At 35.9% G+C, this 24,429-nt stretch overlaps 1 protein-coding gene across 4 annotated transcripts in view; it reads right to left on the bottom strand.

Moving 5' to 3' along the window:
* Positions 1-21,840, bottom strand: part of PFC1 (Ribosomal RNA adenine dimethylase family protein) — a 44,924-nt gene extending 23,084 nt beyond the window's left edge. For 2 of the 4 annotated variants that reach the window (XM_089985719.1, XM_089985718.1), the window contains exons 1-5: positions 21,544-21,833; positions 15,949-16,098; positions 15,147-15,203; positions 9,145-9,237; positions 7,136-7,231 (exon numbers count right to left, since the gene is read on the bottom strand). In XM_089985719.1, coding sequence (XP_089841845.1) covers positions 7,136-7,231; positions 9,145-9,237; positions 15,147-15,203; positions 15,949-16,098; positions 21,544-21,726 — 579 coding nt within the window. In that variant the 5' untranslated portion in view covers positions 21,727-21,833. Of the gene's footprint in view, positions 1-7,135; positions 7,232-9,144; positions 9,238-15,146; positions 15,204-15,948; positions 16,099-21,543 lie in introns of all 4 variants that reach the window. The other 2 variants (XM_089985721.1, XM_089985720.1) reach the window with 2 other exon arrangements.
* Positions 21,841-24,429: the final 2,589 nt, after the last annotated feature.

Here is a 24,429-nt window from a genome sequence, read left to right as displayed (position 1 = left end):
GAAGATCTTGAAATTCTCAAGTCTTGGCTCTTCTCAGAGCACCGAGTTCATTCTCCATAGCTTCTACCCATTCAGAACATTTTCGTGCTTCCTCAAAATTTCTAGGTTCTATGTAAGAATGAATGGCACTAAGACAGACCCTATATTTAGGTGAAAAAGAGTCATATGAGATAAACCTAGAGAGAACTTTCCTATGTCTTTCGGTCCTTCGCAGGTTCTCCTCTCTTGGAGAAACATTCCTATTGGTGTCATCATATCTTTCAAGAGCACTTTTAAAGGTGTTTTTATCTCTATGGACATAGGTGATGGGCTCTCTAGATAATCCCTCATCGATATGTTGATGAGGAGGAGAGAGCAGAGAGGTGATAGTTTCCTCGGCTTCATTATCGCTTGAGTTATTCTTAGTTGACTCATCATCACTTGTATCGTCATCTTTAGCTAACATTTCAAATAAAAATGAATAATCCACATTCTCATCATGAGATACAAGACTTTCGAAACTACTAAGATTTTCGAAAAAACTCACATTTTTGGAGACATAATTTATCATTTTTAATATCATAACACTGAAAACCCTTTTGGGTTTCTGAATAACCAAGAAAGGCGCAAGGAATGGCCTTTGGAGAAAGCTTATCATTTTTATCCGTAAGGACAAAACATTTACATCCAAACACCCTTAACCTGTTGTAGTCAGGTTCCTTCTCGTATAATTTTTCAAAAGGAAAAATTTTGTTCAAATTTTTTTATGGAAGTCTATTTATGAGATAGACCGATGTAAGTGCTGCCTTAGCCCAGAGTTTTTTGGAATATTTTGCGAAATAAGCAAAGTTCGAGTTATTTCAATAATATGCCTATGCTTTCGTTCAGCTAATCCATTTTGTTGAGGGGGTTTTGGACAAGATTTTTTATGGAGAATACCATAACTTTCAAGATAACTCTTGAATTCATTTGATAGGTATTCTCCTCCAGAGTCTGATCTAAGGATTTTTTAAGTTCCCATTGAATTGATTTAAGATCATTATATGAAAAGTTTTAAAAGTCGAAAAAATTTCATGCTTATGTTTGAGAAAGTATATCCAACAATACCTAGTGTAATCATCAACAAAAATCACATAATATAAAAATTCTCTTTTAGATATCATAGGAGCCGGACCCCATACATCGGAATAAACAATTTTAAAAGATTTTGTTGTAAACATGGATCTTTGATAAAAGGGTAAACTTTTCATTTTCCCAAGAATACATTCATTACATGTAAAATCTCCTTTACAAAGATGTTTAACAAAAAGTAAATATGAAATTTTAACAATATTGGGATGTCTAAGTTTCTTATGCTACACATGAATATCTTTATTTTGGACAACATTACAAAATTGATTCTTGGGAACTTGGAGAAAGTCGACATAGTAGAGATCTCATTTCCTAGAGCCTTCCCCAATTAACCTCCCGAACCGGCGATCCTGTATCCAACATTTATTAGAAGAGAATTTTATATCGCAACCATGGTCCGAGAGTTGAGAAACCGAAAGCAAATTCAAATTTAGTTTTGGTATGAATCTAATTTTTGGAATAAAAAAATCTTGTTTTTCGAAATTGCCTATTCCTTTAATTTCAAGGGATGTTCCATCCGCCGTTGAGACAAAAGATGAAAAAGAATTTTTAGAGTATTCGGAAAGAGAACAGGCACTTGGGGTCATATGAAATGTTACACCGAAATCTAAGAGCCAAGATGTCTTACCGGAAGGGGAAGAGGTTGACATAGCGGCTCCAGAAATTCTTCCCTTGAGAAGAGGTTGAAGAGCTTCCATAATTTGTTGTAGAGAGAGAGACCCATTGAAAGAGGATGGTCGTTCTTCCGGTTGAGTGGTGGTGGCCATTGCAAGCAATTTCTTCCATTTTGGGCAAATTGGTTTGATATGCTCTGGTTCTTTACAAAAATGACAATTTAATTTGCTAGTCTCTCTTTCCATTTTGCCAATTTCCTCCTTAATTTTGATTTTTAAAATGAGGAGGTTTGTAAGTCCTCACATTGTTACCCGGTCTTGAAACGACATTCACCCCTTCACTTTCTTCTTGAATAGAGGAGGTTGCAAGGATGCTAGGATTGCTTTTACTAATGCCCATACGGGTTTCTTCTTCACTCAATTTAGTAATAACATCTTCAATGGCGGAAGATGTGAAAGAAGAAAGAAGAAAGAAGGGAAGACCGAATTTGTTAAAATTCGGGTCTAAGACCATTAAGAAAGTTAAAAAAGCGATCTTCCTCTAGTTGTTTGTGTCTAAGCTCGATAGTTTTACCACTCCATTTGGGTTCAAGCATAGCAAGCTCATCCCAAATGGAAGACAATTCGGCAAAGTATTCCCGAATAGTCATCTCATTTTGTTGTAAGTGTTAAAATGTAAAATTGTAAATATATATATATATATATATATATATATATATATATATATTGTCACTTTTATTTTTTGTTTTTCTGTCATCTAGTTCAGTTTGAACTAGACTGACAATTGCTAGTCAAGTCCTGTCCAGACTTGACTAGCAACAGAGTCATTGGACTCTAGTCTAATGACTCTATTTAGAGCCGTTGGACTGTGTCCAACGACTCTATTGAGTCCTCTCCTCCCTCCTCTCCTATTGTGTATATATAGGGTTGCAGCCCCTCTTGTAAAAATAGTTCAATGCTTTTTAAGCATTGCCTTTCTATTGTTCAATAAAAGGAATATTTTATTTCTTTTTGTTTGTTTCCTTTTATACCCTTCTTAAGGGTTCTGCCTAAATGTCTTGTTAAGACATCATCTATTGTGGATCTCAATTCGTGTTTGGAAGATCGTCATCTTATTTCATGGTATCAGAGGCGCGAAAATATTAGATCTTGAAGAATAGCTGCCTCGATTTTCATGCCCATTTGCAAAAGTGTTCGCCACTTGAAGAGAAGTGCTTCATCACTTCATTGAGGAAGATTTCACATCTTGTTGTATTGTATCTCTTTTTTTTCTCACTTCTCTTCTTGTTTCTCTTCTATCCCTATTCTTTCTCTCTCCTTGTAATCGATGGATAACAATGATAAAGTCACCATCATGCCTATGAAATTAAGCGATACGAACTATGTAACATGGGCTTCAATCATGAAGCACCATATATGGGAAAAAGGCCTATGGGGGATTGTGGATGGTTCCGATTCGGAACCTAAGCTATCTCTTACTAAAAAGAAGGGAGATAAAGAGGTTCCTCTATCGAAAGAAGAGAAAATCAAAGCTCTTGCCTCTTACGAGAAGAAATGAAAAGAATAGAGAATATCTCATGCGAAGATAATGGCATGGCTTATCAATAGCGTTGACATTAAAAAATGTTCAAGTCTTGCCAAGTTTGATCATGCCGATAAGGCATGAGAATACCTTAAAAATACGTATTCCCTAAAAGATATTGCACACATGTGCAATCTCTAAGAAAATGTTTGAATGATGACCCAAGGAGACAAAACTATTCATTAATATTACAATGGGTTGTCCGAACTTTGAGAAGAACTTTCCCTTTTAGAACCAAAGTAGCATTGTGCCGAAGACATTGAGCTTCATCAGAAACAACTCAATGCTGAACATTTTTACCAGTTTATAACTGGATTAAGGCCGAAATTTGAAATCGGCCCTTCTTCATCGGGGAAAAATACCTTCTATTGTTGAAACTATTGAAGAATTAATAATGGAAGAAAATCGTCTCCGGAAAGGTTCTTAAAAAACTGAAGATGATTCCGTTCTAGCCGTGTCTAGACTAGGGAATCATGTTCGATCATATAGACCTTCTCACTTTAACCGGCAAAATGGTGACTATTGACAAGAAAAAAGTTATTTGGCATCACTGTCATGAACCGGGACACTACAGGACACAATGTCCCAAACTCAAGGAACTGAGAGAGAAAAGAGCTGCAATTGCTGGATCGGAGCCTAAAAATCAAGATGCACCAATTTTCATGGCCCAACTAATGGAGATTCTTCAACCTCTCATCAAAGGTGCATCTTCTTCATCTGAAGCTTCAACCGACGCATCTTTTTCCGATCCAGGTAAAATTTCTTGGCTCCTTGACTCTGGTGCATCTTTTCATATGACCCCAAATAATCAAAGTCTATCCGAATGTGTTAAAAATAAAACAAGTGTGTCAAAGGTCTTTACAGCTGATGAGACTTCTCTTGAAATAGAAGGAATAAAAATTTTTGAAAGGATTTATAAAACAAAGAAATTTTCTATTCCAGAAATTAGACATGTTCCCAAATTGAATTTAAATCTTTTATCTGTATCTCAAATTTCTTATGGGTGTAATATTTCTTTTTTTTCTCATGGTTATTGAGTACAGGATCGCCAGTTAGGCAAGTTGATTGGGGAAGGCCATAGAGAAGGAGGACTCTATTACATGGATTTTTTGAAAATGCCGAAGAATGTTTTTTGCTATAATATTCAGAAAATTGAGTTGGAACTGTGGCATAAGAGACTTGGTCACCCATATATAGCCAAAATCCAACTTTTTTCAAATCTAGGAAAATTTTGTAACTCTGAATCATTTGATTGTAAAGATTGTATTCTTGGCAAAATGAAAAGATTACCATTTCAGAACAGAACTTCTTTCTCTTCAAGACCACTTGAATTAGTACACTCGGATGTTTGGGGTCCTGCACCAATAATTTCTAAAGAAGAATTTGCTTACTATGTTATTTTTGTCGATGATTTCTCCCGACATACATTACTTTCTTAAACATAAGTCTGAAGTATTTTCATACTTTCAAACTTTTCATAATATGGTTAAAAACAAGTTTCAAAATGATATTACTATTTTTCGCACAGATTCAGGGGGAGAGTTTTTATCCACAGATTTTAAAAATTATCTTAAATTGCATGGCATCACACATCAAAGATCTTGTCCTTATACACCTCAACAAAATGGGCTGGTAGAACGAAAACATTGTCATATTATGAAAACCACTAGGACTTTATTAGTAGTAAATCAAGTCCCGAAACACTTTTGGGCAGAAGCTGCCTTAACTGTCACCTATCTCATTAATAGGATGTCATCCTCCTCTTTACAAAATATCACTCCCGTTGAAAAACTTATGAAAATTTCTCCAGACTACTCTAGACTAAGAATATTTGGGTGCAAATGTTTCATATTTACCGACAAAAATGATAAACTTTCCCCTCATGTGATTCCCTGTGCCTTTTTAGGATATGCTGAAAATCAGAAAAGTTATAGATGTTTTGACTTAAAAAATGATAGACTATATGTGTCTAGAAATGTTTCCTTTCTTGAAAAGGAGAGCTTCTTTGATTTTAAAAAATCAAAGGATGTCACTGAGTACTCCTTTTTGTTAGATCTAACATCAACATCTGATGAATATGACCTTGATTGTAACTTTGATAATGATCAAAGAATTATTGATCTTGATCATAGTGTTGAAAATGAAGAAGTTCATAGGGATACTAGTATACAATATTCCAGGCGACAAGAGTCTAATCCTTCATGTGCACTTGAAAAATATTCTAACATTCCAACTAGACAATCATCCCGAGTCTCGAGGCCTCCAGAAAAGCGGATAATCATACATTTAATGAGTGCACCAAACATATTGAAATGGATTGTCACTATGTTTATGAAGAATACCTGAAGAAAACCATCATCTTGCCTTAGTAACATCAAAATTTTTAGTTGGACGACTTCTTTACGAAAGCTCTTCCTTCTTTCAAGTTTCAGTTTTTGCTTGACAAACTTTCAAGAATTACATTGTAAGTCTAAGGGGGGTGTTAAAATATATACATATACTTATTGTTTTGCATATATATATATATATATATATATATATATATATATATATATATATATATATATATATATATATATATATATATATATATATATAAGTAAAACCCATTAAGGGTATTTTAGTCATTTTCCTTTATATAATTAGTTGTCTTCATTAGGGGCACTTTAGGTTTTTATTATTTTTGTAATTTAATTTTTTTATCAAGGGCATTACAGTCCTTATAATGCTCTTGAAATAAAGTTGTTGAGAGTACTCCCAACAGATATTTCTAGTTGTTGGGAGCACTTTCCAATGGCTCTTCCTTGCTTCCTTTTGTATATAAATAGGGGGTGTAACTCCTCTTGTATGTTAAGCTTCTTCTCAAGCATTGTCTTAATAAAATCCTTATATTTTTTACGTTGTTTTTCATGCCCATAAGTGCCATTATGTTTGTGATTGTATCTTGACCCATGAGTGGTCTCCATTTGTGTATGTTGTTCTTGCCATAAGAGGCACATAGACCCCAAATTTCTAAAGACTATAGTGCACATTTTGTGCAATCAGGTTCGCTAATATGATCTCCACCAATGATCAACTGCCATTATAAGGCCTTGGAATAACTTTAGGAGCTGGTAGACAAGCTGAGTTGCTTGATAGCACCTTGGACTCAGATGTTTTACAGTTCAGTTCAAGCTTGAGAAACAGGATTGTGCACCAAGCTTGAGCAAGCCCATGCTTAGTTCAGTTTGAGAATGCACTTGGACTCGGATTTTTCGCAAGCTAGCTCAAACTAGAGAAAGAGTCTCACCCACCAATCTTGAACGAGTTGATGCTCAGCTGTCACATGGACATGCCCAAAAAGATACATGGCAAACCATCTTTATGCAGTTTCGCATTAGGAGTATATTACGGGATATACGACAAGATTGTAAATTGAAGAATCCCTGTGACAGATTCTCTCTCTCTCTCTCTCTCTCTCTCTCTCTCTCTCTCTCTCTCTCTCTCTCTCTCTCGTGTATCCTTTTCAATACTGAAACAAAATCAAAATTTTAGACGCACACACTTATAAAACAACAAATTTAAGCAACATCTTCAAACATCTCAAGCTAGGACACGATTCCATGAGCTCAGGTCAAGCTCTTAGCCCAAGAAAGAGGGTGCTTAAGAAGAAAAGAAGCTGATAGTGACCAGTCAATGAAATGGAGATAGGCAACGAAGAACTTCTAACCTTAAAGCATCACAAGACTATGCCTACATTTTTAAAACTTCTAACATTAAAGCATCATAAGACTATGCCTACATTTTAAAACTTTTCATAAGATGAAAAATAGTTTATAAGAAATCTAACCTGGAGTAAAAGAACAACTAGTGAAAATACATCACCCAGGGGAAGAAGTTGTTTGATCACTTCGGTGCTTATATTAAAAGGAATATTGGAAACAACCTGCAAAGCAAACATGCATAATTTTCAGTCAGTAGCATTTATCAGAACAGACAATAAAACAATTCTTCCATGAGAAGCCAAATGCTCTAATCAAGTTGATGCAGGAAAACCTAAGAAAACATAAGTCCTCACGGAAAGACAATTGAAGTCCCAAAAGGTTAGAATGGGAATAGATAATTTGATCATTAACGTTAGAGCAAATAACAAGCAGATAACAGATCATTTCACAATCTTTTCATTTCTGGCAACTATGAGTCTATAAAACAGAAACTGGGCATCTGTAAATGAATGAATGTAACAAGAAGCACAAAAAGAAATGCTAAAAAAGTGCACAAAATTGTTCTGGATTGATTAAAGAGAGGAACCTTCAGATATTCAATCATCAGCTATTAATCTCCACTGTTATAATTCACATGTATAGAATTGCCAGTTCATTCACTTGTTCCATGTTTGAACTCGACACATGAATAGGTAATCTCTATCTGATGTGGGATGTTGTTTTGAAGAAATATACCACAGGTCAAAGAAAATCTTCTAACCTGACAGCTAGGAATATAATCAACCATGAGATAATAACTGAAGGAAAAGTCAACCATCTATGACCAACCAGGTGAACTAGGTACCATGGTTTTAAAAGGTCTAAAGGCAAAAAGGTGGAGAAAGTGTCTTAATCATTAAGCCTTATAGTGAACATATATCATGGTTACCTCAAGTTTCTACCTATCTTGGGAAGTTTGGTTCTTAGGAAGTTACTTCGAAAGCTGGAAGTTAAGTGCCTTAGAATCCATGCTGTTATGATGAGAAACACACTTCTAAGGAAAATGAATTTCACTAGCTTTTTAAATTAGAGGGAAGAATAAATCTTAAATGACATGTATTTTCTATAATTTCTTAAAATGATGTGCAATTATAAAAAAACTTCTTAGTTCACTTCCTAAATGTTTATAATTAACTTCTCGCTTCCCACTTCACATGCACCTATAAACCCCCCATTTCTTGCTTCTCGATTGGCCTTCCCTCTTGGGCAACCTTGGGGTGTGTATGTGGATGTGTAAAATAAATGATTTTAGAGGATTCATTTGCGAATTTTTAAAAGCTGGGTGAGGGCTGTGAAGAAAACAACGAGGTTTGCCAAGAAATCAACATATTGACTGAAATTTCTCAATATTAGCACTGAGAACAAGGTTTAGCTAAGAGATTTTATGGATTTTACCTAGTGGCATCCATGTTGGCAATGTTAACACCATGTAACCACATCAACACGAAGATTTTTTTTGCATCTGGTACAGTCATGTTTAGCTTCGCCTATACCATATTCATTATTCCATGAATATCTGATGGTGATTTTCCTTTTAGGGTTTTGGATACAGTTGTGAAAAGCGGGGGAGGGTCTTAGTAAACAGAGATATCTCAAAGAAAGCTTCCAAATTTGGAAAGTCGTGAGTTTGATCTTCCATAGAAAAAGGAATGCTTTTGTAAACGATATATATCATTCAAATCATAGTCCTTCAAATCTGAAACTCTTTTTATCTTAAGGCTCTAATTTCCAAACCAAATTGAAAAGGAATCTTTAGTCCTCGTAACGAGATTTGATTTCTTGCAATAAACTAGGCTTGAACATGAAGAATGCAACTTTTATGATGATATTTGGGTTACAATTCTTGCATTTTGTATAACTAAATATGGGTCTCGCTGCATGTTACTGTCATCCATTCTTCTTTTTTAGTTTTTTATGAAAAAGAGAACATCACAACTACTCTCCGCACAATCCACATCCACACAAGGAAAGGCACAACTGTGCACTGGCTCATTATACAATCACTAGAACAACAAATAAAGGTGTCTGCAAGTTGGAGGTACAAAGGAGGAAAAGGAAGCTACTCTAGAAAGCAAACTTACAGGAGAAGTCTCACTTTTGCATATTTGGAACTTTCTCCAGATGTTTTCTCCATAAAAGATTTGACATGAGAACGAATATGACACCTGGTAAAGTCCTCTTGTAAAACCTACAACAAAGATTAACATGCAGAACTTTCTCAGAAGGAGAAATTGACAGGAATCCACTCTTACAAATGCATCATCATGCACACTCAAGTCCAAAAGTATCATATCAAAGAAAAAAATAGGAAAATAAGTCAAAACATATAGTAGAGTGAACTAGTGAACATTACCATCTCAAGAAGTTATCAGCAGCCAAGTTGATTAAAGGTTGTAAGCCAATCAGACCAAGCACTAGGCTACTTATCTATAGTTTCTTTATTGTGATACCTATTGACACAAAACCAATGTTTAAAAACCGGGAAGTCAAATCTCAGCCAAGTCAACCCAAATCAGCAGTTTGTTGGGTCAACCTAGTGAACAGATCCAGAGATTGTCCGCATTCGGCCAGTTAAGCCATGACTCAGCCTAGTCAGTGTGTTTCTATGTTATATATAGGGAAAACATATGGTGGTTCTATGCCATGATACCATATGGTGGTACACACTCATTTGCATAGATCTAGCCGCCAAATGGTTAATCTAACCATGCAGATGTGTTTAGCATGATTTATTTAGTATGTTAGAAGGTTTTATCATGTTTAATACACCATAAGATTTTATTTTTGAGATGGTGAAAATCAAGAGCTCACAATTCATGAAAATAAGGGTGGTTTAAAAATGGTATAAAACATCATATTTGAGTCAACTTTAACACATGAAAATAATAAATAGAATATGCTAAACATGATTCAGCGGTTAGATTTGCTTTTGGAGCTTAAATCCATGTAAATCAAATGTGTACCGCCATAGAAGCACCCATATATATATATATATATATATATATATATATATATATATATATATATATATATATATATATATATAGCCACTAGAATATGAGAACCTATGTCACATGGGTGCGGGAGCGGGTGCGGGTGCGACACGGGTGCGGCACAATTTTAAAATTTTTGGACACGGGGACTCGGCAAAAATATATATATATATATATATATATATATATATATATATATATATATATATATATATATATATATAATTTTATTTTTAAAATGCCACAGCTGATAGCACAGTCTGTGTGTCTGTGCACAGGCACAGCACTGTGCACTGTGCACAGGCACAGCACTGTGCACTGTGCACAGGCACAGCACTGTGCACTGCACTGTGCACAGGCACAGCACTGTGCACAGTCTGTGACTGTGCACACTGCACAGACTGTGCACAGTCACAGTCACGCAGCACAGTCACAGTCTGCACTGTGCCTTTTTTTATATATATTTTTAAATAAAAAATATAAAAATTTGGTTTTTTAGGGACATTTTTGGACTCGGTCAAAGTTGACCGAGTCCAAAATGTGGACGGACTCGGCCTGGACTCGTTGACCGAGTCCGACTCGGCGTTGACCGAGTCCGGGCCGAGTCCGAAACCGCACCCGAGTCCACACCCGTGTTGGGGCGTGTCGACTCGGGTGCGGCACCTCCTTAGCCGAGTCTGTGTGACATAGATGAGAACTAGAGTGTGAACCGAGATTTTCATGGGGTTTTTGTTTTTTTTTCTTAAATCTGACCATATGGATGTGATCTACAAGATTAGTTATAAAGGGACCGGCTCTTGAATCATCTGATTATGATGCATACAACAACAACTACGCCTTCATCCCAAAATAATTGGGGTCGGCGATATGAACCAAATAAGAAAATCATTCTGGGTCTTCCACATGAATCCTTTTCCTCCAATCATTTCTATCCAATGTCATGTCGTCGCTGAGGTTCAAAGCATTCATATCATTTCCTATCATCTCCACCCAAGTCTTCTTAGGCCTACCCCGACCTCTTTTAACTAATATATTTTCCCATTTCTCCATCCTTCTAACTGGAGCATCAATAGGCCTTCGCCGAATATGTCAAAACCACAGTAAATGATTCTCTCTCATCTTATTTTTAATGGATGCAACACCTACCTTCTTACGTATCTCCTCGTTTCGAATCTCATCTTTTATTGTATTTCCACACATCCATCGAAGCATACGCATCTCAGCTACACTCATTTTTTGAATATGATGTCTCTTGGCAGCCCAACATTACGTACCATATAGTAAAGCGGGCCTAATTGTCGTCTTATAAAACTTTTCCTTCAACCGCAATGGCATTATACGATCGCACAACACTCCAGTTGCACTTTTTCATTTCATCCATCCAACCTTTATCATATGATTTACATCTCTATCAATTTCTTTATTCTTTTGAATGATAGATCCCAAATATTTGAAACAGTCATCCACCGGTATTTCTTGCTCACCAAGCTTCACTACACTCCCATCACTACTTCTTTGCTTACTAAACCGACATTCCATATATTTTGTCTTACTCTTACTCAACTTAAAACCTCTTGCTTCCAATGTTTGTCTCCATAATTCTAACTTAGCATTAACCCCAGCTCTAAACTGATCAATCAAAACAATATCATCAGCAAACAACATACACCACGACACATTTTCTTGAATTGATCTCGTAAGCTCATCCATCACTATAGCAAATAGGAAAGGGCTTAAAGCAGATCCCTGATGAAACCCAACCGTTATAGGAAAATTGGTTGTCACCCCTCCACAAGTGCGGACATTGGTTACTACTCCTTCGTACATATCTTTAATTATACTAATGTACTTAAGAGAAACACCTTTTTTCATCATTGTCCACCAGAGAACATCCCTAGGTACTCTATCGTATGCCTTCTCCAAATCAATAAAAACCATATGCAAATCTTTGTTCCTCTCTATATATCTCTCAATAAGTTGTTTAAGAAGATGTATAGCTTTCATAGTTGATCTTCCAGGCATAAAACCAAATTGATTCTCCGATATCATGACAACCTTCCCCAACCTATACTCAATCACCCTCTCCCAAAGTTTCATAGTATGACTCATGAGTTTTATACCACGATAGTTTGTGCAATCTTATATATCACCCTTATTCTTATATAGAGGCACCAAAGTACTCTTCCTTCACTCATTAGGCATCTTATTTGTCCGCCAAATATTGTTAAAAAGATTTGTCAACCATTCTAAACCTTTCTCACCCAAGCATTTTCAAGCCTCGATAGGTATACCATCTGGGCCAACTGCCTTTCTTGATTTCATTTTCTTCAAAGCCTCTGCATTTTTTTTCTTTTGAATCTTGTGCATGAAGTCACGATTCATCTCATGAAAAGGAATGGAGAAGTCTCCAAGATCCTGAGCATGACTTCCATTAAATAGCTTATCAAAATAATCTTTCTATCTCTCCTTAATCTCCTCATCTTTGACTAAAACCCTTTGTGTTTCATCTTTGATACATCTAACCATACCCAGATCTCTCGATTTCCTATCTCTCATCTTTGCAAGCCTATAAATATCCTTCTCGCCCTCTTTGGTATCCAACTTGTCATAAACCTCCTTATATACCTTATCCCTCGCGTTTCGAACTACTTTTTTAGCTTCCTTCTTTGCTATCATATACTTCTCCAAATTCTCATTATCACGACTCTTACTTAGATTTCTATAACACTCTCTTTTAACCTTAATAACTAATTTGACATCCTCGTTCCACCATGATGTATCCTTACCTAGCGGTGCACCGCCTTTAGACTCACCCAATACCTCCTTAGCCACATTTCTCATGCAACCCGCTATCTTATTCCACATTGATTCTGAATCCTCCTCGAAACACCAATCAACTTCCTTAACTACCTGCTCTACAAACATTCCTTGTTTAGCTCCTTTCAGTGCCCCCACTTAATTCTAAGATATATTCTATGTCTATCCCTTTTGCGGCATTTTCTAAATCTAATATCTAAAATTAAGACTTTATGTTGTGTAGCTACACTTTCTCCCGGTATAACCTTACAATCGATGCGACAACCCCTATCTCTCTTTCTAAGTAGGAAAAAATCTATCTGACTCGTATTAACCCCACTTTTAAATGTTACTAGGTGAGATTCCCTCTTCCTAAACCAAGTGTTGGCTAAGATCATATCATAGGACACCAAAATCTAAAATCCTTTCTCCACTTTCGTTTCTTTTTCCTATATCATAGCCTCCATGGATACTCTCAAATTCATCCCTACTAATGCCTACATGTCCATTAAGGTCACCGCCGATAAAAAGTTTTTCTCCATAAAATATCCCTTGTACTACTCCATCTAAATCTTCCCAAAATTGATGCTTAATGAAATCATCTAAACCTACTTGAGGTGCATAAACACTGATTATGATGCATAAACAGGATTTTTTAAGACTTGAAAATCGACAACTAAGAATTTTTGTAAATATTCAAGCATCCAATATCATATTTTTTTTGTTGAAAAAACATGATCCAACAGTCGGTTCCTATCTAATGGACCATGCTGAACGCTTCTGCAGGGTCGGATTTGCAAATTCTATACGAGATAAAGCCAAGCATTCTACATCATACAGCCAATACTCTAACCTCCACTTAACCTGTAGTGCTGAGAAGGTGATTTTGATCAACCTGGTTTACCTAACAAGTCCAAGTCATTTGACAGTCCACTCAGATTCTCACAGATCCTAGTTGTGCTGAGTTTGTCAGCTTGCACAAATTTGGACCATGTAAACCATGAACTTTTGTTTTGTGTACTCAGTATCCATAAAATATGAAACCGTGTGAGAATTTATGTGCAACATTTGCATCAGTAGATTTCATAAAAAGTTAGCATGTAAAAAATATTTGACTGATTGTCGCTTGTAATATATGTTCATATGAATCTCACCTGACAGTTGAAAGCCACTATACTATGCACACAGACAAAAGACCATCTTTGTTGTGCCATATAGCTTGCTAGAGTGCCTCATATATATCAAAACCCTTAGTCCTCAAACCTCCCTAGTTTTCTATTTTATCCTTGTCTTCATTCTTCTTAGAGCTCACATTGCCTATTCAAGACCATTGGTACACTGAAACCCCTGAGTTTCTTGAAGCAATTCCCTGTGACTGGTGAAGTGTTTATGATGTAGTGAGCTCACCAAATTATTCACAAGGATAGAAGGTCAAAAGTGACAGAGAGAAGATTACCCATTAACCCTAAAAGGTTAGCAACAATAGAGATCAATTACAGGGGACAATGTAGGACATAAGGTTCAATGGTTCTAGGGAATTTGATAGAGAAATACATGTTAATTTCAATCTTAAAGTCCAAACTTGGAAGATAGGCAACCTCATTACCAAGATAAAGCATTGCAGACAAAATATTTTACAATCAATCAGAAGTGCAAGCTTGTTCACTGGCTCTTTTCAATTCACGAGAAACCAGGAAATGCTTTACAATTACAGATGAGAAGCATTCCAAAATAAGCGCAAAAAGGCAGAGCTTTCATAGACTCCTTAAGATTATAAAGACAGTTAATAAGCTGAATGCAAATGTCTGAGTCCTCAACTGCGTCACAAGTTTAAATGATAGTGTCCTAGAATAACATTTCTTACATTCTCATGCTCTTTGTTCGCTGAACAGAAAAAAATATCAAAAGTTACCATTTAAATGTCAAATACAAATGCATTCTTTTCATTACATTATTTCATGATTTTCCTTCACAAAATATAAATTCAAATTCAAATTTAATTTTTTGCATTAGTTGTTAAAATTTTCAAATTTATCCTAATTGGGAGAAATAACTTGAGCCTTAAAGCATTAAATCCACATGATCAAATTTGCTGATGATCTCCATGGTCCAGAAACCTGTTCCACGCACACTAAGAAAAATGAAATGGACTCCACAAGCAATGGAATAAAATCAGATTTAAATTGGAATTCAATATATCTTTTGATTAATAGTTCATCTAAAGTTAGAGACAAGTCATTAATCATTAAAAAATAATTTTACAAAATATGAATTTAAAAGAAAATTGAATATATATAGACCAGTTTACCATAACATGATCCAGAGCACAAAACCTTTCTCTGACATGCATGGCCATATGCGGATCCTGCATTTCAATAAAAGTTTGCCAAGAATTCTATAAATACGCTGGATTAAGAATTAGAAAATGTTGACTGAAGTGGTGTATTTCAAGTTAAGATGCAAAGTTATACATAATAAAAAATGTTGACTGAACTGACCCAGAAGTACAAAAACAATTCCTTGGAATTACATAGAGGAATGTAACAACTAACAAGGCAACATCTTAGCTCTGAAAATTTGAGAATTGAAACAATGGAAGGGAAACCTCTGAAATTTTTCAAGTGTCCAGCCTCTATTACTACCAAAAAAAAGACTGCTTTTTACTCAACAAATCATTTTGTTCGTTGTAGACAAGATTTTCGATGCCCAGATGCATCTTTCAAGGAGCCCTAGCTGAACAATTTAATGAAATCAAACCTCCAATATCAAGGAGAAACGTTATAAGCAGAGCCTGATAAACAGGCAATCCACAAAAGGTGGCTACCATTGCAAAACACAATAAGATAGAGCCCAAGTATTTCTCTGAAAAGAGAAAGAAGATAGACCGCAAGCACATATATGCTAGGTCTAAAATATAGCAATTCCCCTATGTGTCCTGTTATACAATCATGCTCTCTACATATTGTAAGAATACTCATTAGAACAGTAGCAGACTCTCAAAACAAACCCCATGAAAATCAGTAAAGATGAAATTCAGGCTTTTATATGCACAAAATTAGTGCTTTATCAAAAAATATCAAGCAGTGCTCCATGTTAAATGAAACCAGTACCTTTTCAATTGCAATAACATTTGCACCTGCATTTACAAGAATATTGGTTAAAGAACCTGTTCCAGGTCCTATCTCTAACACCACATCTCCATCTTTTACTTCAGCTAGATCCACAAGTTGTTCATTAATGGAGGAGTTCAACATATAATGCTGCATTAACATATTATAAGCATCATGTCATACTGATGAAAGTAAATCAGATTCTCATATTTCAAAATAATGTACTTTCAATAGAGATATCAATCTAGAACCAGAAGAGAGTAAATGAAGGTACATTTTTGTTGGAACATGATAATTCTGGACCAGATCTGGTCCGATATTTGTATTTTCCTTTCTATATGTGCTGGACCGTATTACCCTTTTCCTCTCTCTTGTATGTTTTATTTGTTTAAGGGTGTTATTGTCTTAATATAAAATTGGATGTACTATAAGTATTTGTAACCAATGGAAACCCAAGTAATGAAAAGTGATTCAACGTGGGAAAGCTGCAGCCCTAACTTTTCTTCTCTCCTCTTCTTTTCTTGGTTAACGTGTCTGAGGCTCCACCAAGATCTGATTTCTATTATGGTATCAGAACGTTCTTGATCGGGATCACTATTGCTTCATCAAAGGTGACTAAATCGATCACTCTCATATCTGATTTCTCTCTCTATCTTCTTATATTTCTTCCTGACGGTTTCTCTTCTTTTTTATTCCTTCTCAGATCTTATCTCTTCCTTTCTTGGTTCCTTCTTCATCCTCTTTCTTCAAAGATCGACATTTGTTATTGATCAGATCTGACAACGATCAGATCTGAACCAAGATTCAAGATCGGTATTCGTTGTTGATCATATCTGGCATCAATCATATCTAAATTAAAATTTGTGATTTTTGTTGAAGAAAACTAATTTAGAACTGTCGACAATGAGATCTGAATTAGATTCAGGAATCATCCCTTATTTTCGATCAGATCCGACTTAAAAAAAACATCAACATATTGAAATTCATGTTGCATTCTTTGATCTTGTTTTATTTCCCTGCATTCTTCACTCATGGATTCCACTTCCAATCTTTTATCTGCCAATTCCTTTGGGCAACTTGTATCTGAAAAGTTAACAAATTCAAATTTTCCATAACTCCTTTCATTCGGAGTCATGATCTTTTAGGTTACATTGATGGATTAATTTTGATCCCACCTCAAAACGTGATCCAGGAACAAAAAGATGAGAAAGGGGTTGTGGTGTCTACCACTACTATTCAGAATACAGAATATATTCTGTGGATGAAAAGGAATCAAGCCCTTGTCGCATACATTACATCAACATTGTCGCAGGAGGTACCTTTGGGAATTCCAGATGACTGCACTGCTGGACAGTTATGGGCACATCTTGCCCATACGTATTCTCAAATTTCCATGAATCTGAGAAACCAGTTTCATGGCCTGACAAAAGGAACAATGAGCATCATGGAATACTTCAACAAGATTAAACATATTACAGACCAGCTTATGTTAGTGGGTGCAGACATACCTGAAAAAGAGATTATGGAACAACTTCTTATTGGCCTTGGAGTCTTGGACCATAATATTATATCATCTCCACTACTCTGCAAAGGCATGATGAGTTACCCAAGTTGGATGTTACGAAAGCAAAGCTTTCTGGATATGAGAATACTCTAAAGATGATGATGGATGAGAATGGTAATACAAAATCTTATGAAGTCCTTTCTACTAATGTCAACCGTGGAAGAGGACAGGGAAGATGGATAGGAAATAGAGGTTGTGGTCGTACAGGGAACCAGGGAGGTAATAGAGGTTGCGGTTTGTTACCTCTTCTTAACGTTTCATCTTTTGCAGGATCCTAGAGTAGTCGCAGCTCATTTTCTCAGGGACGTGGTTCACCCACCTATTTTCTCTGTAAAAGGCTTGGACTACAACAATCAAAATAATCATTCTCCTGGTCAAAACAGAATTCAAAACAATAAAGGACAAGGAGTGAGTCAAGGACTGGAAGGTCAGTCCTCACAATCAAAACTTGATCTGAATTTACTTCTGGCAGCACTTTTTGGGCTAAATTTGAAGCAGAATGATCAAGGAGTTTGGTATATTGATTCTAGAGCATAAACCAGATGGCATCATTGGCAGATACAAGGCTCGCTTAGTGGCAAAAGGTTTTACACAAGAACATGGTCTTGATTATGAAGAAACATTCAACCTCGTTGTTAAAATGGGGACAATCCGTAGCTGTAAATCATGGATTGTCCCTAAGTCAATTCGATGTCAAGAATGTCTTTCTACATGAAGAGCTCAAGGAAGAAGTATATATGGGGCAACCATCAGGGTATGCTAAAAATAATGCTAAGAAATACGTATATAAATTGAAGAGAGCGATTTATGGGCTCAAACAAGCATATCGTTCTTGGTTTAAATGTTTTTCTTCAGAGATTCAAAAATATGGTTTCTATCGGTCACATTTGGATCATTCTTTGTTCATTTACAAAGGTAAGGACTTCATTACTATTCTTCTCATATATGTGGATGACATAATTGTCACAGGTAATTCAAATTCACATATCCAATCGGTGAAAGACCTCTTAAACAAAAGGTTTAAAATGAAAGATTTAGGGGTGCTGAAATATTTTCTTGGTGTTGAAATTGACAAAAAGGAGAATGAATTAATTATGACTCAGCATAAGTACACTATTGATTTGTTGAAGAAAACAGGTATGGCAGAATGTAAACCATTGATAACTCCTTGTCTAATTCATCAGAAACTTAGCATGTTTGACGGTGAGCCATAACAAAATCCTGTTGAACTCAGAAGCATTGTTGGTAGTTTACGATATTTGACTTTCACTAGACCAGATGTTTATGTTGTGAATCAAGTATCACAATTCATGCATGAGCCTAAAAATGTCCATATGCAAGTTGTAAAGCGAATTCTGAGATATCTTAAAGGAACCTTAGGTGATGGTTTAAAATACCAAAAACATGAGGATAAAGGTATGTTAGTTGTTAAAGGCCTTTTTTGATGCTGATTGGGCAGGAGATCCAGACACGCGCAGGTCGGTTTCTGGTTATTGTATATACATTAATGGTAGTCTTGTTTCTTGGTCCAATAAAAAACAAAAGGTTGTGGCTAGGTCAAGCACAGAGGCAGAATATAGATCCATGGCAGCAGCTGCATAAGAATTGGCTTGGATCAGATATTTGTTGAATGATGTGAGAGAATTGGCTTGGATCAGTTCACCATATTTTGCGACAATCAGAGTGCAATAAAGATATCTTTAAATTCTATCTATCATGGTTGCACAAAACATATTGAGGTTGATCAACATTTCATCAGAAGCAAAATTGAGGATGGGAAACTAGAAGCAAAATTCGTTAACACTGAGTTTCAGATTGCAAATCTATTTACAAAAGGATTATCAAAACGCAGGTTTTGGTTACTCAAATCCAAGTTGTCCATGGTGATAGACATGTATAACTTGAGGGAGGCTGTTGGAACTAGATAATTTTGGACCAGATCTGATCCGATATTTGTATTTTCCTTTCTATATGTGCTGGACCATATTACCCTTTTCCTCTCTTGTATGTTTTATTTGTTTAAGGGTATTATTGTCTTAATGTAAAATTAGATGTACTATAAGTATTTGTAACCAATGGAAACCCGAGTAATGAAAAGTAATTCAACGTGGGAAAGCTGCAGCCCTAACTTTTCTTCTCCCCTCTTCTTTTCTTGGTTAACGTGTTTGAGGTTCCACAAAGATCTGTTTTCTATTAATTTTCAGTTCATCAAGAAAAGTTGAGTAGGGTATCAAGTATCAACCTGATTCAGTATCCGGATCCACTTGTTAGTGTCACTATAGACTTTAGAAAGATCCATATTCTACTTCACTTTGGTTAGGCACATGAAGACCTGATCATATAAGCTATGCTTCATATAGTAAGTTAACTGACAACATCCATTTACTTTAAAATTAATGAAAATTAGACTGTCCTTGTCAATGCCACCTGTTAACTATCCCCTCTTGCTAAATACCTTTTTTTAAAACTGTTTCACGCTAATGTGCCAATCATATCTGAATTGAAAACTTGGGCTTGGAAGAGAAACATCTCTAAGCAGCTATAAGCTCGTAAAATGATAATACAGCAAAACTAGCTTCCCTTCCAAACAATACATGCTAAATTGTTATTCAAGAATCAAGATAATAAAAAAAAAAAATCAAGCTTGCTATGTAGAAAGTGTACAATAATTACCTCAAAACCTTCTTCCATTAAAATCAAAATGCCAGAAGAAATTTATAATGGTTCGCTAAGAACCAGTAGACTGATGCATATAATCATCATAAACAAGTAATTGGTTTTCATCTTAGTTGTCAAAGGCGGGAGCCTAGGCACAGCTCCACTGCCAGAGCTTTTGGGTTTGGGCAGTGGGCCTTATTTACCACCTAGGCTGAGTCCACCTAGGCTTAAAGCATATGTTTGTCCATTTTTTTAACTTGGTCAACCATGCCAAAAGAGAGGTATTTCTCTCTCTCTCTCTCCCCCCCTTTTTTCCTTACTCTCTTTTTTCTTCTTCTTCTTGTTTTTCCTTTTTCCTTTCTTTTTCTTCTTCTCCTTCATGTTTTTTCTTAGTTTTTTCTTTTTTCTATAGTTTATGTTTTTCAGTTATATATATATATATATATATATATATATATATAACTGATAATTTTGTGTTTCAATATATATATATATATATATATATATATATTCTGTATTTTAGTTATTATAATATGTATATTATATATTATGTGTTTTATATATATTTGTGTGTGTGTATAATTCATATATAATCTGGTTGACTGTTTCTGAGTTTTATAATATATTTATAACTACTGTTGTTAATGTTTTAGTATATTGTTTATTCATATTGTTAGTTGCATGGTTTTTTTATTCAATTATTCATTTATTTTTAATATTTTTGAGCAGGTTATTTAATATAATTATTTTAGAGTGTTCAGCGACATGTTTTGTTTTGTCTATTGCTTATTGTTGATTGATTTTATGTTGTATACATGTTTGTTATTAATTTTAGCAGTTTGTTTACATATTTTATGTATTTTTAATTTTTTAAATTGAGATACCGACTAGTCTTTTTAGGAGCTCACCGCCTAGGCTCCACTTGACAACTAAGCTCTAGAAGGCTTTAACGAAAAATATGCTCCCACCGAATTAAAGTTTTCAAAAACGAAGTCAATGCTCCACCAAATAGAAAGGACAGAGAACAAGAAAATGACATTGAGAGTAGACGGTTAGCAACCTCCAATAGAAAAAAAATATCCCAAACCCCACAAAATTAGCAAAAAGAAAAAAAAAAGTGGGTTTAACGGGAACCATGATTGGCAGCTAAAAATTTCCTAAAATGGTAGAGCGCAAACTTGGTCCCTCTTTCCTTACACAATTATGTGGCTTTTCAAACTACCCAACAAAATATTTTTCTTTTCTCTGATAAACTTGGACATCAGAAGGACGTAAAAACGCAAGAAAACATATGAATGAGAGGAACCCAAGTCCTCAAAGAAAACAAAACGAACAAAGAACTCAAAGACAAAGCAGAGGAAGCTGTAACAAACCTGCCCAAAAGACTTTCTTGGGGTACGACCTCTAGACTTGAGAGCTCTGAGAGTGGCGTAGTAGTCGTCCTGCCTGCCATCGCCCACCACGTAAAAGCTTCCCCTCCTCCTCGCCTTACAAGGCAGTCTACATGAATCCCCTCTGAGAATAGAAGATGGTGCTGAGTGAACAAGAGAAAGCATCTGGTTTTGGTCTCAAGATATCTCCGATAACAAGATCGAATTGTTCAGCATAGATGGGCGCAACGATTCAACCTTCAGACACTTTTTTCTTCGGAAACAAGGCTGAAGAGCGAAGAGCATTTCGATAAGGGGGTGATCCTTTAACATATTCCTATATTACGAGGAAAAGACCTAACTATCCCTTCGATATGTAACGTTTCACGAGTCCTATGAACCCCATTTTCGTCATGTCAAGTAAAGGAAGAAAATTTGATTTTTTTTTTATTTTTATTTTTATTTTTACACCAAGAAGCCGCATCATAGATGGCAGTGACCGGGGAAAACGGGCCTGCCCCGCCTGGCTTCGTTTGGACCAGGGATGGAAGACATGAAACGGAGATGGAGGCGGGGATGAAATTAAGCTTTACCTCACCCCGCCCCCATCGCATCTCCAATCCTTCTTTAAGGATGACAAAGGACCAAGGGTAAATGGGGCTCATCCTGCCTCGCTCCATTTGGACCGAGAATGAAGGATATAAAACAAGGATGGAGACAGGGATAGAGGTCAAAATCAAAATCCATGCAGAAATGAAGGCGGGGGTGGAGGGTAAGATTTTGAGACGTCGGGGGATCAAGACCTTGCCCCCGCCCGGGTCCACTGCTGTTCTATGTATACTTAGCTAAGGAGAAAAGGTAGGTGGGCTAGCCTAGTGGCTTCAATACCTCCTAACGGTAAACTTTAATTTTTTTTGTTTTCTTAATTTTTTTTTGCACATCTAAATCTAATCCTCCAGATGTGATCCATATCTTTGGTTTATTGAAAAGTGGCACTTAGATCATGGTTTTCTGACATGTATGTTAGATTTTTTTAGAGTTGAAAAATCAAAGCCGATTATGCACCATGTCAATTCTTACTATTTTGACCAACCGTAGCTCGCTTGTCTGGTAAGAAGCTAGTGCACGTTACCTTGTGTTGGGAGGTTGCAGGTTCAAAACCCAATGATATAGTTGTATAACTGGTAAGGGGTCTGCCTAACCCCAGCTTGCCTTTAAAAAAAAATAAAAATCTTACTATTTTGATTGTGCTGAACACCATTATACGGTTATATTTGGTTAAAACAACCTTCCCTATGAGTTTGAACTTATAGGGTAGTGGATAATTTTTTAGCAAAAAAATATGCATTTAATTAGGTTTCTTCAATTGTTTTGGTGTGCTTTTTAGAGAGAGAAAAAATCAGCAGCTCATATTATACTAAATCTTGGTGATAAAACCAACTGGAGCTTGGCATGGTTGGTAGGAGCTATCAGAGGTCTCACTGTGGTGGGATGTTGCAGTTTTAAAACCCCAGTGGTACTATTGAACAATAACTGGTGGGGGGGTGAATCTAACCCCAGCTTGCCTTTAAAAAAAATATCTTGGTGATAAAAGATTCAAGTTTTCTTTTTTATTTTAAACTATTTAAATTCAAGAATTTTTTTAATAAATAAACAATCTACATATTCAAACTCTAAAATAAACAAAAAACCTGCGTCTATAATTATTTTGAAGAGTTTTATCAACCGCCAATGTGCGGTCAGTGATGGAGGGGTTTTCCCTTGGCCAAGCCACAAAAAAAAAAAAAAAAAAGAAAGATGACCAAATCCTATGAAGATGACCATGAGCAAACCCACTTCTTTATAAGCTTATATTAGACAGGGGCATCACACTAATAGGATCAGATTCATCAGAGGCCTTCCAATATTATTAGATCCAGGTTGGAGTTTATTATTCTTCAACACGAATTCACATACTTTAATTGAGATACAGAAAAAATTAGTAAAAATATAAAATTCTCACAACTGTGAAGAAAAAGCATGCTCTTGTTGCTGCGGATGTCACTGTTTGATAGGCAAGCAGGGGAAGAACCCGACAGGATTCAAACAATGCAACATTACTGCTCCAGCTATCAAATTCAATCGACATGTAACGATAATTTAATGTGACAATGAAGTGTAATCAGCTGACAAGCTTTACTAAACTTGCAACATGGGCAAGATGCAGGATCTAACAGAAACCAGCAAAGCTGATCCCAGCATACAAATTGAAAAAATTACAAGCTCTGAGCAGGTTTATGATCTAGCAATGTTTTGACAGGAATGGCACAAGTTTCAAAGAACAAGAGTAAACATTAACCTTCAATTGATGAATAATTATGATACATCTGCTAAGAAAAATATCACGTTTTTATCTCACATTAAACAATTTGTTCAATCTTCATGTGAAGTCAATGTCATCTCAGTGCAGAAACAGCTCATCCTCCAGCATTTAATTGTTCAATCAGAGCCCATATCACAACCCCAATAACGGTGTCGAACCAAACCTTTCAAAAGTGCACCAAACCACTTCTCACTATTGGGAGGCCACCTTCTGCCAACAAGATCATGGAACCGTAATTGCCCCTGATCATTTAGCAAATCATAGATCACTCCATTCATATGGCTCTCCCCAATTACCTGTTTACAGTTTTTCACAGCTTTGCTCCGCTTCAGTGACCATGCAACAACAACAACTACGCCTTCATCCCAAAACAATTGGGGTCGGCAATATGAACCAAAAAAGAAAATCATTCTAGGTCTTCCACATGAATCCTTCTCCTCCAATCATTTTTATCCAATGCCATGTCCTCGGTGAGGTTCAAAGCATTCATATCCTTTCCTATCATCTCCATCCAAGTCTTCCTAAGC

Source organism: Nuphar pumila, chromosome 13 (assembly GCF_984573655.1).
Source record: "Nuphar pumila chromosome 13, dmNupPumi1.hap1.1, whole genome shotgun sequence".
NCBI classification, from domain to species: domain Eukaryota; kingdom Viridiplantae; phylum Streptophyta; class Magnoliopsida; order Nymphaeales; family Nymphaeaceae; genus Nuphar; species Nuphar pumila.
Note: the sequence above shows the minus strand (reverse complement) of the source record. Positions and strands in the feature narration are given on the sequence as shown.